Below are 16,512 nucleotides of genomic sequence, written 5' to 3'. Positions count from 1 at the left end.
TGAGCTGCTGTTCTGATTGGTGCCTTAACACGCAAATGACTGGTCCCAAATTCCAACAACTGACATCTCGAGGAGAACGGAGGAGTGATGACTACATCCGACCGACATTCACCACGCCTAGGCAGCAGGCACGCGTGCTTCCAATCATTACGCACACAAGCTGAGCTCAGTGCGTTTGTATCTTAGCACGCACAGAGAACATGAGTAGACAGAATACAGATTACAGGAGTAAAAGTAAACTTTCTTGAAGAACAGGAACATGTATGTGAATATTACTTGTAGTAATAGTTGAATCCTGTACTGTTGTTCATTTCATTAAGTATTTCAATTCAAAAGGTGAAAAGTGTATTTTATAGATTAATTATGCACTTGTAGCATTGGTGCCGCCATTTTTTTCAGTTGCTCACACCAAACGGGATTCGGTCAGACATCTTTTGAATCGTTTCAATTTGCCCGAGTACAAAATAAATGTATTGACAGCACCTTCATTTACAGTCAGTAGTTATCAAACAGGACAGCAACGCAATATATAAACTCTATAACTTGAACTGATTTGACGTGGTGAGCAAATCGTTCAGCTCTATCAGATTGAATTTTTTTTTTAAAAAAACCTTAAATTATTATTTTTTCTCAATGTTGATGATGTGTAGCTAGCTGGCATGTCACACTAAAAGCTAACTATGTGACTCACGTAGAACTATTGGTGTTTGGTGCAGTAACAAATCCCAAACTTCGTTTAATACTGTAAATTAATAAATGGCCCTTGTAAAACTGGTGCATAAATGCAATGACACATTGATTATGATAATGACCTTGGTTCAACATCCCAAATTTGTACGACAAGTTTCATTAATCTGCATATGAATCATGCTGAGCTGACCTTTGAAGACATTGACCTTCGAGGTTGACTTATTAGAGTTTGTGTTTTATAGTGACTCATTAAACTCAAAAGAGATTCAATTCTGGTTGCAAACCAAATGAAGCAATTTCAAAAGCGCCTATAAAACACACACTCAGCCCCTAAATATACACAAAAGTGACCTCCAATTGATAAAAAAAGGAAACATCTCAAGCTTTTCCCCACTACTTGTTTTGAAAGGAAGTGAGCATGTATGTGCATTGGCATGTAGGAGAGAAGAATTGGATTAAAAAAAAAATACAAATCAAACGTTAGTAAAAACAACTACTAGTGCTCACTCCAGCACCCCGAGCCTGGAAACAGCTCAATTGGGTTCCATTCAAAACGTCTTATGATGCAATAAGAAAAAGTTAAGCATCTTTTAAATAATCTATTTTGCTGTAGATTCGCCATTTAAAAAAAAAAAAAAAAAAGCTATGGTGGAGTAGGGGTTCTGTATTAGCTTGTGACTCAGTCTTCTTGCGCACAATCTTTCAGATTGATTGATGTAGTTTTTTTGTGCCGGTGAAGGTTATTTCTAGATTTGCAGCACATATTTTAAGCTGTTGATCTTTGCAAGCGTTGACTAAAAAGTACTAAAAATGTGTCAAGCGAATACTCAAAGCTTTTTTGGTCCACACCCAGTAATAAATGATATTGATGCATCCCTTCATTTTTTGCCTGATAGGCGGATTGCCAAATCATTTCGAACCAAACATTCCAAATCTGACATGCCCTGAGTAAAAATGGTTTATTCACAACTCAAAGGAAAACAGTTTTGCCTGGATTATCTTTGCAATATAATTGAATTTACCCCACAAAAGCATTAATAGTGAGATTTATGATAGTCTTTTAGATAGCTGCTTTACAGTATGATGGTTTGTATTATTTCTGCAATGAACATGCATAAATGTCCCATTTTGAGGAAAAAACTAGGAGGTCACAGAAACATCAGATTAAACCTTTGTCCAACTATTGAGGGCAACTTTACTGAGGTTATTGCTAATTTGAGGCCAAATGGCAATCTTGGCAAGGATCAGTAGGAATGAACTTGATAAACTCTGTACTGTTGTATTAATGTTAACATTCCAACTAAAATACATCCCAAACCTCATTTGGTCAGTATTTCCGCTTTTCCATTTGGCAGTATTGGCTATGCTCAGTTCTGCCCGAAAATACTACAGAGAAAAACGGCAAAAATCATGATGGGCCACACATGCAAATAACAAGGATCTCTTGTTTCCTCCTCTTAGCAGGTGAGGAATTTTATCTGATGGATTGAGGACAGTAAGAAAACAGATCATACAAAATTACAGCATCAGATCCATAGCAGAAGCCAGGAAAGAAACTATTTATGAAACATATATGTTTCCTTCCGAGCTTCGGAGGCACCCTTTAAGACTTCACTGGTGTGTCAGCGCCAGTTTGCGATAGACGACAATGTGTTTAACTTATAAATACAGGTCAGGTCACCACTGTATGAACAAATCTGTCAAAAACAGAGGACAGCCATAAAAGCAGAAATTGTTGTGTATGTTTGTAAAGCCATCAATAGCAATTTGAGCCAAGTCAAGACAAGTAGGCACCATGCAGTGCAATTAGTATAATTTCTTACAGTGTTTTGACCTGTTTTGTCCTATTTGCCACAAAAGTGTTTTGTCTGTGTGACTATGACGTTGCCAACAGCTAATTAAGCGAGGGTGAAGGTAGAAAAAAAAACAACTGAAAATGATTTACCAGACAAAAGCTCAAGCCCCCAAAGCAAGAATCAAAGCATTAAAAATAACATATGCATTCTAATCTCGGTCCTCTCTTCCACACACAGAGACACCTCCATACACCCGTCTATACATGCGCCAGATCTTGTCGCCTGAGGAAATGGGCTTCATTCATCTTGTCTGACTGCAATAAAGCACTGCCTAAGATTCTATTTCCAATAAACGTCGACTGATTGGAAAACTCATTCTAATATCAATTTCCATCTGGGCCTTTTAAAAGGCAATCAACATAGCTTCATCTCCGTATATCACGGGCTCCTTGAGATGATGACACAGCACTGGCTCCCTCCTTCTGCATAATGGCCTTCTCCTATCAAGGCATCTGCAATGAATAATACCACCCATGAATGGGCTATTTAGTGCGTGTTAGCATGGACAGAAGCCACTTCTCTGAATATTAATACTGAAGTTTTACGCTTTACGTGGGTCTGCCAGGCTGCATCAGTTTTTCATTTCGCAAAGTGAGGCACTTTGCCTGATTTGGTGACACTTGTGGTTTCTCTTGACGCTTTTTGTTATAAGGAACAATGCTGATTGGTGATGATTTGTACATCACTATCTTGTCCTGTGCGCACCAAACAATCATTGAAGTTGAAATACAGAAACTTTTTTTCAAGTACTGGCAACTTCTTACGATAAAGTGGCACACAATCCGTTCCGTGACGCTGGTTGAATCCCAAGGCATTTCATTTCAAAACCAACTGTCTCATCTGGATTTATGTAAATTGATGTAAGACTTTCCAGGCAACACCACTGTGACATTTTATTGTAAAGCCAATGTCTTGAAAAAGATATTATGTAAAACTACATTTTTTTGGCTCTAAGTTTCCAGAATGTTGTGGTTAATGATTTTTGGGGAGGGGAGAGGCTTTGAATTTGCCATATTCTACAGGAGAATGACAAGGTCCCGAGTACGGCTCCTTACCTTCCAGCCACTTCCCGCCTCTCTGTAGTAGGGAAAATTATCACAGATCCATTGGTAGATCTCACTCAGTGTCATCTTCTTCTTTGGCGAGCTGTTGATGGCGAACGTGATGAGGCTGGCATAGCTGTAGGGTGGCTTGCCGTCCTTGTGCTGTTGCACCTCTTCCTGGTCCAAAGTGGTGTTGGGATCCAGGAGAGCGCTCTTCTTGCCCATGCCTGGGCCGTGGCCATGCTGGCCGTCAGCCTTGCGGATGGCCGCCTGCATGGTGAGTTGAGGGAGCCAATCCATGGAGGTCAGGCTACTTTCCAGCTCCGACGTCATGTTGACGACAGGCCGGGCAGCAGGGAGGGGGCGCAAACCCAAAAGCCTGGAGTTAAACTGGTGACCGGTGGCCGCTGTTGGGACAGAACTGACTGGTGGGAGGAGAAGCAGGTGGGGGTGATGACTGAAGTCTGGGCCCTCAGATCAGGACATCAGCATGCCGTCTTCTTCAAGATGAGTCTGCGGAAACATGAGATGGACATGCTTGCATCAGTTTATTAGGTATTGATTTAAAAATTGACTATTGGAATCAGCCTTTTGTCTTGAAGGCCTTGTTATTTGTTAGGGTCGTGAGGTTCCAGTGAAGAATGACAATGACCGGCAGTATTTTAAGTGTGTGGGATTATGGGACACAGGCTTGTCTACACATGGCCGGGGGTTCTTGAAAACTGGCAGTGAAGGACTCCGGTTGGCCCTATTTGCTATAAGTAGCCGGGTTTTTTTTTTCTTTTTTTTTTTTTCCCCCATCAAAATCTAATCTTTCAAAACCTCCGGCCAAGGTGGAGATTTGCCAAAGCCTCCGGTTTCATGGTTTCGTGTAACCATCATAAACCGGAGATTTGCGTCATTGCGCTACTCTTTTCCCGTCAAAGACGCAAATACTAGTGACGTCAGAGGTGGAAGTTCTATCTGTTTGGACATGTCAGAAGCAGACGTTCTTTCAGATTGGACAGAATTTGGTGACACTTCTGCCACCTAGCGACTTGGCATGCTTGTAAGTGAATGAAACCACACAGTATTGGATTCGTACAACTAAACAAACAACAACAAGGGCAAAACTAAGCAGGTTTAAATTAGCCGCTTAAATGAAGACAAGGCCAGAGAGAAGAACCCTGTGGACTGCTATTAATCATAAAATATTAACATTACTATTAATTATGAAACCTTTTCAAGTCAATTTTTAATTACAAATTTCAGCTCATTTTTATACTTTACAAAATCATCTCATGGTCCAGAATAAACCCATTTGTGGGCCAGTTTGACACCCCTGATCCAGACGCTCTATCTGTCAACTAGGACAAGCTTAACGCGGTGTTGTCAAAATGATCGTCTCATGCTGTGAAAACTCACTGCAAATTCCCCCGACAGCTCGTACAACAAATGAAATTGCAAAATCCCCTGACAGCTCATACAACAAATGCATTTGCTTGCCTTTACGCAACGGTTAGGGTTAGCTAACTTAGCATGAATTTAAGAAAGACTTGTGATGCCTTGCTCGTTAGGACTTCATTTATTTCATTCCTTGTCGCTGCAGGCGAATAACTTTCTGATGTCCATCTCGGAGTTTCACTTTAAGTCCGTTCAATATAATATTTTTAATACTGACTTGTTGCAGCGATTTACTCTCCTGCCGATTCGCTCTTGCTCTCACGTAATCTACATGAATAAATGAGCATATTAATTAGCCATGTGCACATTGTTCCTGTGAAGCGAATACAGTAGCAATGAATTATTATAATAATTAGTATGCGGCATGTGCGTTCTGAAGTGAATGTGTTTTTAATGGTGAAGATTTTACCCAAGCACACATACACGCACACAGTTCATACTATCCTTTTTGGTGTTTTTTTTCTATTTTAAAAACACAACACTGTTTCACACCGAACTGCCACAATATATTAAGTGAGCAAAAAAGAGAAGTGTTTTGCATGTTGTCCCCACATGCTTAAACTGGCTGTGCAGCAGATTACTGGACCACCACCTTCTCTTCCACTTGCTGCTCTCAGAGCTGACTCATAGCTAAGACTCGATCTGCACTGAAGGAGAAAGCGAGAGAGTGGAAGTGAGAGTGAGAGTAAATGCTGGGCAATTGTTTTCACAACTGCCAGCCAAATGGGGCAATGGCTCAGGAAGAATTCTGACTCTCTTGCGGCGAGTAAAACCCCCTTTCCCCCATCCGTCTACCCTGCCTTCCAGCTTGCCCGCCCACTCGCCTTGTGGAGCCTCTGCCTGGTCTGCCATAAACAAGGCAGGCAGTGTCATCTTGCAAACTGTCCTCCACCCAGTGTGTGTCTGCAACAGCCTGTCTCGCTGTCCTTTCTGGCACACTGCCCTGCTTGTCCAAAAATAGAGGGGCCGACTAGATAAGTTCTAAATGTAGGTGAAGACGGGTAGATGTGCAGGGGCTAAAAAAAAGTGGGATGACACCTTGCACTGGTTAACGGCGAAAATAAACTCACCATTCTGTTTGATATTTTTTATTTATTTATTTTATTCAGTTTTGTACGTATCGGACTGGGAATAAACAGACCTGACAGTCCTCGCTAGGCCAAACACAAAATAGTCTTTGTGCAATGTGGAATTGCATCCCATTCTTTTGAGAGAATTTGCAAAACGGTGATTCAAAAGCGCCTGAAGACAGTGAGTGCTGTGTACTGAATCACTCCGATACCCTGAATTAAAATGACATTTTCAACTCTTTTCACTTATCTACAAAGGGCCTTGAAAGAAATGTTCTTACCTATCTGAAAAAGCCTTGCACCACCTACACTGCTGAGGTCAACAAAGAGTGTAATTTGAGTTTCCCCTCACCGACTACTCAATCGTCCATCAAAGCTATCTTTAATCTGTTTTAATCAACCACTACAGTGGACATACCGGTGACCCTAACTTAAAGGGACAGTGTGTAAGATTTAGACCATTTTTCATTAAAAAGCAATAAACTAAATGATTGTAAATTTAAAAAACGTACAAATGCTTAAAGACCAACAGCATTTTTTTAATATAATCATAGGTCTTGTTATCATTAAATTATAATACATGGGGGGTGGCACTTCTCCGGAGGCGGCCATGTTTGTTGGTAGTGGTATGATAGTGTGACAATTACAGAGTGGCCATGAACACCCAGATCAAGCAGCTCATTGTGGACTTAACTTATGCAAACGGGACATAAATACACACCTCCTGCGAAATCAACAGGGCAGAAGAAGAACAATGAGGCCGGTTAACAGACAAAAGTTGAGGCCGATTCTGGAGAGAATGATCATTGAAAAGTCTACAGATTAACCACAATTTACTAAGAGCTACTAACACAATGAAGAAGCAGAGTCAGATAAATCAGATGAGTGATTGCGGTACAAATCCACTGATACCAGCAGAGATCCGTCCCCAGAATCTTCTATGAAATGGCAGATGTAAGGGCTAACGTCTACCATAGTGCTTCTGCATATCGAGCCAAACACAAACTGAATTCTCTCAAGCGCACCCGCGATGGAGGCAAAAAACATTACACATTTTGCATTCAGGAGAATGTCACACATTATTAAACAAAAATCAAGTTTTGAGTTTATAAAAACAAATGTGCATCCACAAATACCTTTGTAAATAGCCAAAATGGTGTAAATATGTGGTCAAATGTTAAAATATTGCTGTTTATATACATATGCAAACTGTATTTTTCCATCAAAACAGTTTCATTGTTTTTGTTCATGTTTTAAAGAAGGAAAGGAAGGTTGAGATGTTTCGGATGCTATTAAAACAAAAAGCATTAGTGTAAAAGCCAAAGAACAGAATAAGGTAGAATCATTTCTTCTAAGGAAGCAATGGAATCCATATTACCCATTTGTACATAGAAATAGCACACAATCTTACTTTGGCTTTGAAAGATGAGTGAAAATACTCAAAAATCGGCTGGCACTCTAGGAGCTTTCGGGTACATGTGGCACTGAAATAATTAATATAGGGCTCAAATTTAATACTTTTTTAAAATCCAATTCATCAACTAATTGACAAAATAATCAACTGATTAATCAATGTTAAAATAAACGTTAGTTGCTATCAAGCACATTATCTTGAACAACCCAAAACAAGACTCGTATGTACCATCTATCGTGAATGAAACGCGCATCCAGCCTTTTGGAAGTTTTAGAATGCTTCCATTACCGGATTTTCAAAAGTCCCTCACCAAATCACCATTGTCATATAAAAACAAGTGGACGATAGCTTTTATTTACTTAATTTAAAAAATAATAAATGATCTTTTAGACTTAGTAAAATGACAGTGACCATAAAATGCATTACCCTACAGATAATAAGAAGCTTTTTTTTTTTTACTGTCCACAAGTTGAAAGATAAAGCGTGCCATATTAGAGTCAAATTTTGCTAGTGGAAATGGGTGTCATATATCATAGAAATAATTATCTAGCAGGCACAGCGGGAAGACATTTCTAAATGGAGCAAACGGCTTTGCTGTCAGCTGGTCAGGGGAAGTTTGCGCTTGCCAAGTCCATTGATCTCTAACAGCGGGAGGTTAGCGGAGGCTCAGCAGCCTATTCAATATCTGTTATGGGTACAGACATGAGCAGATGATTAAGGCATTTTTTCCTCCATGAAAAGAATTCCAAGAGGGACAGCGCTAGATCAAGCTTGGGGAGAAATTTAATGGGGTGGAGCATTTGCTTGTCATAAATAATATCATCTTCCTCAAATTATTTTGTTTTCCTTCAGGATTTTTTCAGTTAGTCCGGCGCACTTGCAAAAGAAATGATCCAAGAGATACTTTGTGTATTTGTTTTAGCGACAGTTTTGCATGAGCAAATTACTAGTTTACATGTGCAGGATTCAAATTGAATTTTGGTCAAACTCCCGGCAAATTCTAGGTGGGGAAAATGCTCCTTTCAGCTCGTTTATTTGTGAATTTTTCAACAAAGATGAGATGTGATCACTACTACCTATCTGGTACAAGTGAAGAGGTTCAATTAATATCTTTACAATTATTCACATTTCATACAATTAATCATATTGTGCATAATGGACATCTGCCACACAGCCTAAGCAGAGTTTCAATACAATTCTTTTGATCACTTTTGCATACAAAATAAAATATATGAAACTTGAATTTACTCCCTGTAGATTCCGCCCTGAAATTTACATTTCATCCGATGGTGTTTTTTGGCCCATTATTAGTACAGTGGCGCCTTGAGATAAGAGTTAAACATTAACAAGTAAGAGAGAATGAAAATAAAGCAATGGGTGTGTAAATTCACCGCCATACTCATGAGTACGAAGATGAGCAGACGTCAAAATTGTCAGACTAAAAGCATTGTCATCCACTAAATGGCCGAAAAGTTTATTGTCCTTCAAAACATAAAGGAACACTCAATACAGTATCTCAGCCCAGACTCTGAAATCATAAATGACTCACTAACAGTTGATAGCAGTGTGTCTGCAATTTCTGAAGCCTGCAATAACAATAAAAATACGAATGGTATTCTCACAGAATTTGGCTTGCCAAAAAAAGAAAATACCCAACTGCCATATTCATGATAATAGAAGAAATCTACTCACCCTAACCTGTTTGCACATTGAGCCAACATTTTTTTTAACACACACACACGCACACACACTCAAAATAGATTTAATATTATTAGGTGCAACGATTAATCAACAACTAATTGATGAGCAAAATAATTATCTTTTATAATCAATGAATTAGGTACCTGTTTTCATTTTAAACTGTCCAAATGTTTAGAATTCCATTTTTTTTCCCAATGGTAAATGTTATTCATTTTCATTCTTCATAAAGATAGAGCAGCAGTGTCGATTTAAAATTAAAACAATTGTATAGCAATTTCAAAAATCAATATTTTTACATGTTATGAAAATAGTCCTGTATTACAAGTACATATTAATAAAAGCTGTTACTACAGTACTTGTTTTCTAAGAAATTGTATTACAGCCTATAAAACTATAAACTATAAAATCATCTGAAAAACTACTGTATCAACATTTGATGTATGTCTCCATACTATACAGTAAAGGAAAAAGAACATTTGTACCCGCCTATAGTATATCCGCAAAACGATGAAACAGTTTACAGAAAAAAAACATGTTGAAATTTCAAAAGGTTAATATTATTTCAAATTATAATTATAGTCACATCCGTAATTAGTGTCTCAGGGAAGAGTGCTGTTTTTCGGCAGATGATGACTGTATTTGTTTCCCTCCAAAGAGGACAAGAGTAGGTAGTGTACGTATTTCATTTTTTATGAGACTGCAAATAATAATTCAAGATAATTGCACTGTATAAAAAGAATGCAGGTGGGAGGGGGAAAAAAAAAAATCACCAAAAAAGGGGTGGGGCAGGGCTCCAATGAATCAAAAGCACAAAAAGTGCAAATGCTTGTCCTCAAAGTTCAAAAATTATTCCAAAGCCTAATTTTTGTGTGTTTGTCTGTATTCATAAAGCAATATCGAGCCAATACTGATAATTGTGATCATTTTAGTGCTTATTCTCATAATTCTCATAATAGGTTCCAAACAATACTAAATCGAATAGAATGGAATAGAATAGCTTCAATATCATTGTACATGGCTATACAACAATATTGGGAGCACTGCTCCACTTGATGCATATTAATACTATGAACAATAAATAGAATAAATAATATATAGATTAAATAGAATCGTTTCAAAGAAGTGTAATGTTCTGAACAAATTGCTCCACGTATACACTGAATTGTATTTTTGACCAACTATCTGCAACATGTTATCCTCAGTTACCCTAACATACGCCAATCCATTACCCAGTGAGAAAAAGGCAAACATACTATTGCAGTGGCTACAGGAGGTGAGCTGGCAAAAGCACAAGTTGATGAAAGGCAGCGCGCCCCGCTACATGGAGAGGCCTGCCATTTGACCCGCCACGCTAATGATCCAGCTGCTTCGTAATCGGCTAGGCCAAGTTGGCAGTCTTAATTAGAGGGCCTCGGGTAGCGGCAGGAATTATGAAGCGCAACACCACCGGGCAGTAACCCCCCCGCGCGCCTTCATTACTCTGTCCGGCCCCGCGGTTGCTCAGAGGCCCCCTGGTCTATTGAAGAAAGCAGGAGTGGGAGAACAAGAAGTTCGGATTGCATGGAGGAGATTGGCGCATGGAGAAAAGGTGTATCCCTGTCACTAGCACTGACTATTTCCTGGCAAGAAATGAAGCACACATCATTGCTGTTATTTGACAACGGTGTATTTTCCGTTGTCAAGACCAAACGATTTCATTAAAGTGCACCACTATCAACTGTTATTAGACAGTTTCTGCACCAGAAACGTAAATCTGTCGTTTCGCAGACATCGCTGTATGTTGTAACGTTTACGTGGGCGAGTGTAAAAATAATAATGGCTTCCTATGACAAAGTGATGACTTACAAGTGAGCCTTTCTCATTTTGTAAGTAACAATACGTTGCAAGGTAAAAGTAAAGGTTTCCACAACGCTCAAGTTGTCAAAGCACTGCATTTTATTTCGTACTAGGAAATCAGCCTTACTCAACTTTAAATGGAAAAGTATCAAGTAAAAGTAAAGTAAAAGTAAAGTAAAAGTAAAGTAAAAAGTTTAATATCCAAGTGCGAACAATATGATCAAAGAACTGATGTCATTAAAAGCATAAATGGTTGTTTTCAGAAAAAGGGAGGCGTTCATTTGTCTTAAGTAGAGGAACAACTCTGCCGTTATTAGCAAGACAATTCCTATTTGAGAAAATATGGGAGCGTTTGATTGACTATTTGTTGATGAGTGCATGTGATGCCATTGACAAAGAGGCAGACAAAAAAATACAAGATCAGGTATGGATGGTAGCATCGAGCTGGCTTAGTGTACATAGAATAGGGTTATGAGTCCATGCATTTCTCCCCCACAGGCACTGTGAACACACACACACACACATACATGTTGAGGTACTTTGATGGCAATATAACAGTGGAGCATGTCACAGTAAGCGCAGTAAAATAAAACGGTTTAATTTAGAGACATAAACAATTGTCACTCGTCCGTTTTGGAAAGAAAGGCAGTTTTCAATCAATTTTAATTGACCTAGATCTTTTTGCGGCATGTCGTGACAAGGTTTGCACAATGACGACAAGCGGCCATTACTGTATGTGCTTGCGTCACAAAGGTCTCAATCAACCTGTCAAAGCGGTTAAGTCGGGTGCCAGGCCTTTTTTGATTGAAGAACGGCCAATGAAGCAACGGAGGTGAGTAACATGCGGGGGTTACTTAACGCAACCGTGCTGAGTTAACGTCATTATGTCGACAGGTCGCCATCTGCGTCATCGCTTTGCCCCTGTTCCTCGTTTTGAGCTATTGCGCCATTCGTGTTTCTACTTTGTATGCACATGTATTCCTCAATGAAATGCATATTTCAAACAAAGCAGCAAGTGCTACACTACAATAGCCACAGAGGGCCAAGTATTTGGTACAAAGGCTTTGGTAAGGATTTAGAAGGCATAATTTTTTCAGCGTTCATTACACCAATTTCACAAAATTCAAATACCAAACAAGTGTGGCGTAAATAGCTTAAAAAAATAATCATAAAAATAATCAAGGTTTGATTATCTGCTTAACTGCACTTTTTTTTTCCCCTGACGTTTTCTTGAAGTGGGTTTTTCGGCACGCACACAAATACACGCATACACGCTAGGGGTTCTGTGTATTAAAAAAAACAACATGTTTGAATTATTTGGTAAGTTTAAAAAACAAAAAAATATATATACATATTAAAAAATGAATATGAAAAAAAACTCAATGGGTGCTTAAACTGCACATTTATTCCTGACTGTTTTCTCAAGTGAAAGTTTTCACACACACACACAAACAAACACGAGGGGTTCGACTTTTTCAGTTTGTCTCAAATGTGTCCCATGCCTTAATAGGCACACACAACTCTTAATCTCATTTATTAATGTGGCACATCAAAGCACAGTGGCGCTAATGTTCGTCAAATATTGCTAATGCTACCTACCAAATATCAGCTAACAGCTATACTTTTCTGTGTTCTTTTTGTAAAAGTTTATTGCTTTTTTTTTTTTTTTAAGAACTTCTGATTCTGTAAACATTTGCTTTGCCAGGCAACCGCAATGGACAAACCCATTTTGAAAGCCAGAATTGACAGCAAGCACAGCGTATACAGTTTGCATCTCTCCAACATAGGATCTGAGGTTCATAGAGATTTTGAAATGGAACGATCACAGCTCACCTGAAGGAGGTCTGCCTCCATACAGTGATTTCATATCAGTCTTTGTGCATTATAAAGATGTATGCAGAGTAAATATTGATCAATTATAAAACAACTATTGTTAAGCCGGGGTACTGATTCTAATCAATGGGGTTTCGCATTGTTAATATTAAACTAAGTAGACTTTTCATAAGGCAAATCTATATTGATTTGAAGTCAGCTTTAAAGTCCTTTGTTTTAAATCAGCTGCAATCCAGCAGGCCACTAGCGACACTAATGAGGACAAGAGCTCCATAAAACGGATGGGGATTCTGAGCTCCAACAGATAGTGTATTATTTCCGTTGTCATTTGCATGAGAGCTGGGTTCCTATTTTCTCGCATTTTGCAACTCATCTCACATGAATTATTTCATTGCGCCTATGATCTTTCTGTGAATGAGCTATTGTCCAGCTGTTAGCAAATATTATAACCCGGCCTCTACACACAGCAGTCCAGGTGCATCATACAAGCCAACTAAACAAGCTTATTTCAATGGCGCCTTTTGAAGGGCCACTCTGAATTGTCTTGTCACAATTGTATCGCTTTCAGGCACCTAATATGAGTATGACACAGATGTCACATTATAAGCAGTTCAGATTTCACGTACTGTTACTGTCAAGGTTACCTGAGTGTTGAATTAGAAGGGGTGCTAATTTTTTGTTGTTAATGTGCAAGTATCTTATATGTACAAAATTGGGCAATCAGTGCTATTCCATCAGTTCATGGTAAAGGGTGATAACCTATGACAGCATGTATCCCTGTTAACCACGTACCACAAGCCACAAGTTAGCTGAAGCTCTACAGTAGCAAAAAAAAAAAAAAAATACACGGCTCAGAGACATAAACAGTATAGAAAATTTGCGGCTCGGAAATACATTGAAAAATTCAATTAATTTCATCTTAGAAGTCGACAAATTGAAAGATAGCTAAATCGTAAATTTAAAAGGTTTTGCACGAAACGTGTTTACAATAGTTACTAACGACTTACAATAATTGTTGTATTTAAGCAAGTTATGCATAAACTTTAAAAGCAGGGTTTTTGCACATACTATAATTGGTAGGTTTTATATTAAAACTGGTCCAAAAGCAGTATTATCTGAACATTCTGCAAATGTTTGCGAGGTTTACTACGATTAAATTCAACCAAAATAGGTGGTATTAATTAACTTCAGATTTGCGCAAAATGCAAGTTGTGCAAAACCAAATTAATAATTGAAACAGAAATTTAAAAGAAGTAAAAAAACATCTAAATTTCTCCCCCCAAATTTTTAAGCCGTTTTTCTTGTTCAAAAAATGCATTTTCTTGTGAAGGGGAAGATTGTAGCACATGACTGTCATTTCCAAAAATGTATCTGGTTAAAGATTCAGGATATGAGTACTTTGTCAATGTGATGACATTCCAAACAACACGAAATTTTCAAGGTCCCGTTATACTTGGCCAACAATTCAATAAATATGATTTTGATTGTGACTCAGAATTCCCTTTTTCCTTCAATAAAGTCAATTTCCACAGAATGGAATTCTACTTAAGACTAAATTGAATGTTTAATAATAATTTAAACACACACACACAAACATTATTTTGTTCACAAACACAGAACTGAAGTTGTTTCTGTGCCATCGTGGCCACACAATGACCCCGATGGAACAGGTGAGTCAAGTCATCACTTCCGTAGCTAAATGCATGTTACATACGCAGTGGAAGACTGTGTTTAGCTAAATATGCACATACTGTATAGCGACACTCCGAATTAGACAGGAGACCTTCGGGCAAGTTCACCATTTTTCCGCAATGGAGTCAAAACATTGTCATGTTATGTAATAATAATAATAATAATAATAATACACTACGGAGAGCCTTATTTATGTTCTGCCCGGAACTTCTTACAGCATGACTCCAACAAGCTCCACTCAAATACCACACGCAGAAGAACAAACCATCATTTCCTCAGGCTATTCAATTTAACAGTCATGTACTTGCGCATGCACACACACACACACACACACAAGATCTGTGACAGGTACCAAACTGGTACTCTCGTGCACTTATCTACAATTTTCCAAAATTTCCCCCCCATTTATTTATTTTTTTTTAACCGCAGTCACAAATCCATCAGGGATAAAAAAAAAAAAAACACAAGCACAACATTGAAACAAACCCACGACGACACTTGATGGATGCTCAATTATAAACAATGTCGCTAAGACAGTAAATATTTAGACAAGAGATTGCCAAATGCTTGCCCAGACGATGTATACAAAGGGAGCCACGCAGTGAAAGGAAAAAAAAGGTGAGATTATTATGACAAGGATCTTCCCGTGGTGTGATGGCAACATGGCATCAGGGAGGGGGATCGCTAAGCATTCCGTCTTCTATCGCTCCTTGAGATGTTGGCACGCGCGCTCACAACAGCAACGGTGCTGTGATGTAACCTGGTAACAAGCCTTTAGTATCTTCACCCTCCACCGAAACCGCGGTCATACCTTCCGTAATCAACGCCTTTATCTAAAGTGTGCGTAGGAGAACCCTTGTTTTCCTAGCGATCGCAAAGGGATAATCAGGGAGGGATGGGAACCCGGCTCACCTGCCCCTCAGTCACTCCTCACTTTTTCCAGCCCTCTAGGGCAAAGTATTTGCCAGCGTCTTGGTGACTAAAATAGCAACGTGTTTGAGTATTGCAAGCGCACGTGAGCGCGACTATCGTGTGGCAAGCCACGCTAAGCCGCGTTTTCATTAAAACACAAAGAAGAGGGAATCGGGGCTTTGCCAAAGCAATAGCTTTTAATGTCACTGCTTCCTTTTAAATGAAGGGCTTAATGGCGCAGAGGAAACCGTCCCTGTGAAGAAGGCGTTTAGAGCTCGCTCTTTCCTTGTATTTTAGGATATGTCAATTACGTGGCCGAGCAGCACACCGCTCATCTTTTTGGAGTACAAGCACAGCTGAGGGACTCTCTTCCACTGCTTATAAAAGTCAGCATTTTCATCACAGTTGCTGTCCTGAATAAGATGCACTTTTCCCACAATTTTCACTGTCTGACAACTATGTATCACGCCAGACACTGCCACATTATTCAACTGGAATAGGCAGATACAGTATACACCAGTTTGTCTGTAAAATTAAAAGAAAACTCATCAAATTCAACATTGTATGATACATTGAACATTGCATGATAACGAATCATTTGCAAAACGTTTTATGCCTTTATTTTGTCAAATTTGATATGGATGCAAATTGTCATTCGTCACGCAATTTTTCAGAAATGAAAGAGATACAGTTAGATGGTCTTCTGGAGTTGTTGAATCAAATACACCTAAAGGTACCCCTACAAATATAGTTCCAAAATGTAATAAATCATACACTTATGGCACCGATCTCATTTTAATACTTCTTTGTTCCGTCATCCAAAAACGCTTCGCGCTGTTCAGGGGCTACTTGCCTAAAAGCAGACTGTGGTGTGCAAGTAGATTTCTCCTTTCTTGTAAAGAAAAAAAAAAAACATTATGACTCCCTTACTCCCTCATTCCTGCATCGCCGGTGGTCGAGCAAATCACGTCCATAATTATTCTGCCAATCAATTGGAAGTGCAACTGTGGCTGTGGGGCAGT

At 38.9% G+C, this 16,512-nt stretch overlaps 1 protein-coding gene across 1 annotated transcript in view; it reads right to left on the bottom strand.

Annotated features, from left to right (window-relative positions):
- The window catches only part of foxj3 (forkhead box J3), a 95,817-nt gene that overhangs the window by 55,401 nt on the left and 23,904 nt on the right, over positions 1-16,512 (bottom strand). Inside the window, exon 2 of the mRNA XM_088424166.1 lies at positions 3,602-4,102. Coding sequence (XP_088280292.1) covers positions 3,602-3,922 — 321 coding nt within the window. The 5' untranslated portion in view covers positions 3,923-4,102. The remainder of the gene's footprint in view (positions 1-3,601; positions 4,103-16,512) is intronic.

The sequence above is a fragment of the Hippichthys cyanospilos genome, chromosome 9 (assembly GCF_059441005.1).
Source record: "Hippichthys cyanospilos isolate Australia breed blue-spotted pipefish chromosome 9, RoL_Hcya_1.0, whole genome shotgun sequence".
Lineage (NCBI taxonomy): Eukaryota > Metazoa > Chordata > Actinopteri > Syngnathiformes > Syngnathidae > Hippichthys > Hippichthys cyanospilos.
This window is presented reverse-complemented; position numbering and strand designations above follow the sequence as displayed.